Here is a 2,061-nt window from a genome sequence, read left to right as displayed (position 1 = left end):
TCCTCCTCCTCCTCCTCCTCCTATTTCTCTTCCTCCTATTTCTCTTCCTCCTATTCCTCCTCCTGTTCCCATACCTACCATAAACCATAATAAATTATCTTCCATCCCCATGACGTCAAGAAGGCAACAACAACAACAACAAAAAGACAACCCGACAAGAACCCCCCCCCAAACAAACAAAACAAAACAAAACACACACACGTAAAAACCCCCACAGTAACACAGAAGTAACACGAGCTGAGCATAGTATGAAACATTTATTTTTTCTTGGTTGTTTTTACTTCAGAGCATAGATCAGAATCAAAGCGATGTTTTTGTACAGTTCACGTATTGTCAGAGGACCCCTCTCCCTCCCTCTGGAAACGCTTGTGACAACCCTGCCAGTTTTTTCTGTACCTTGTGCGTTTGCAGATTTCTGATGTATTGTGATGCGACCACGCGCATTTCGCTTCTTTATCATCATTTAAGAACATGAAAGAGTCTTTATTATCTTATTTAATTTGTGAAACCAGGAGTGAAAATAAGATGCAGTTGAGAATACCTCAGGTTGTTAGATCTAGTTACATTTTCGTCCGTACTTGTCTTGTAAGATTGCCGCCTTCGTATCACCCCTCTACTGGGGGTGTTGGGGAAGCGACTTGCATTTTGTATTCGCAAACATAAGACTTTTCGGCAGAGATAAGTCCAAAAAGATGACTCTCGCACGGGTAGTCGTACCACAAACCATTTTCGCTAGGGTCCAGCGCGGCACAGTCGTCGAACTGATGCAACAACCGCCCTGATGCCCAGTGCTTGAAGTCGTTTGGGCCCAGAACAGTTCCGTCCTCCCACACATATGTGTCTTCTTTGACCATGTCAGTGAGACCGATCCAGACGACAGAGCCGTGGTGATACGTATGCTCCAGTTGACCCACCAGAAAGTCTTGCACGTCTTTCGTCTTGGTCAGAGCCAGGGTACCGCCGTGTCTTTTGCAGTCTTTATTCGCCTCGGGGTAGTCTCGGTGATGGTCCAGGACGAACTGGAAGCACGAGTTCTTGTAGATCTGCAGACTGTGGTCTCTGGCCAGGTCGGAGGGGCAATCGTTCAGGGTCATGGCGTCAGCTGAATATTGGAGAAAATAAAATATACACAATCAAACCTGCTCTAGCGGACACCAGTCCAAGAAAATTATATAAAATAATATAAAATATGCCACTTCTCACCCCCTCCCTTTGCTTTTAAAGAATAATGTTACAATGTCACAATTTTTTAGTGCAAGACGTTCACCTGTCTAACAAAATCCCTTTTCTACTCAACAAGGCATGGCTGTCTTAGACAATATCGACTTTACATGTATTGGATGAGAGGTTTGTTTGATGGTTTGGCAATTTATGAAAGGACAAAACATAACCACCAACGCACACCAATCAAATAAATTACACTCTATTTTGGGGTGACATGAATAAGTACATTTATTATCTTTTACTTTGACTTTCAACTAGCCTTATGGGCACATTGTATTTCAGCCTTATTACATCTGCCATTAGGTTAATCTAATTATCCTTGAACTTAATGGTTGTTATTTTTTCTCCTGCTGTAACTAGTGATAATGGAAAACTCTATGGGTCTAATTTTACTTGTAATGGTGTAATGCGATTTCACCTACAGAGTTAAGCACAAGTTAAAGCGGTAGTGCATAAAACACAATTTTATACCAGAGTTTTGTCTTATTATGACCAGTATTTTCTAGGTGTATTAGACCGAAAAGATTTAATAATGTTCAGCAACTTTACAGATATCAAGGCCCCACTATCTGGAATGCTCTGCCAAGTAAGTCTAGTTTAAGAGAGAACAATAAATCCTTTGATTAATTAAAATTTATATAAAATATTAGCTGAAGTCATTTCTGTTTTTAATTTTATAAGATGAATAATTAGAGAGATTTTCTTTTTAAGAACACAACGTAATATGTTACTGTTGTATTGTATTGTAAAGCGCTCAGAGCCTGTGTACGTTAATCGGGGTTGAGAGCTTTATAAATGCCATTTATTATGATTATGATGATTATGATGATGATTATT

At 39.9% G+C, this 2,061-nt stretch overlaps 1 protein-coding gene across 1 annotated transcript in view; it reads right to left on the bottom strand.

Annotated features, from left to right (window-relative positions):
- Nucleotides 1-238: 238 nt before the first annotated feature.
- LOC101852671 (macrophage mannose receptor 1) overlaps nt 239-2,061 on the bottom strand; it is a gene marked incomplete at its 5' end in the record, with an annotated part of 3,959 nt that continues 2,136 nt past the window's right edge. Inside the window, 1 exon segment of the mRNA XM_005092798.3 lies at nt 239-1,102. Within this exon segment, the coding sequence (XP_005092855.1) occupies nt 606-1,102 (497 nt within the window). The 3' untranslated portion in view covers nt 239-605.

This window comes from Aplysia californica, unplaced genomic scaffold, assembly GCF_000002075.1.
Source record: "Aplysia californica isolate F4 #8 unplaced genomic scaffold, AplCal3.0 scaffold00053, whole genome shotgun sequence".
NCBI classification, from domain to species: Eukaryota; Metazoa; Mollusca; class Gastropoda; order Aplysiida; family Aplysiidae; genus Aplysia; species Aplysia californica.
Note: the sequence above shows the minus strand (reverse complement) of the source record. Positions and strands in the feature narration are given on the sequence as shown.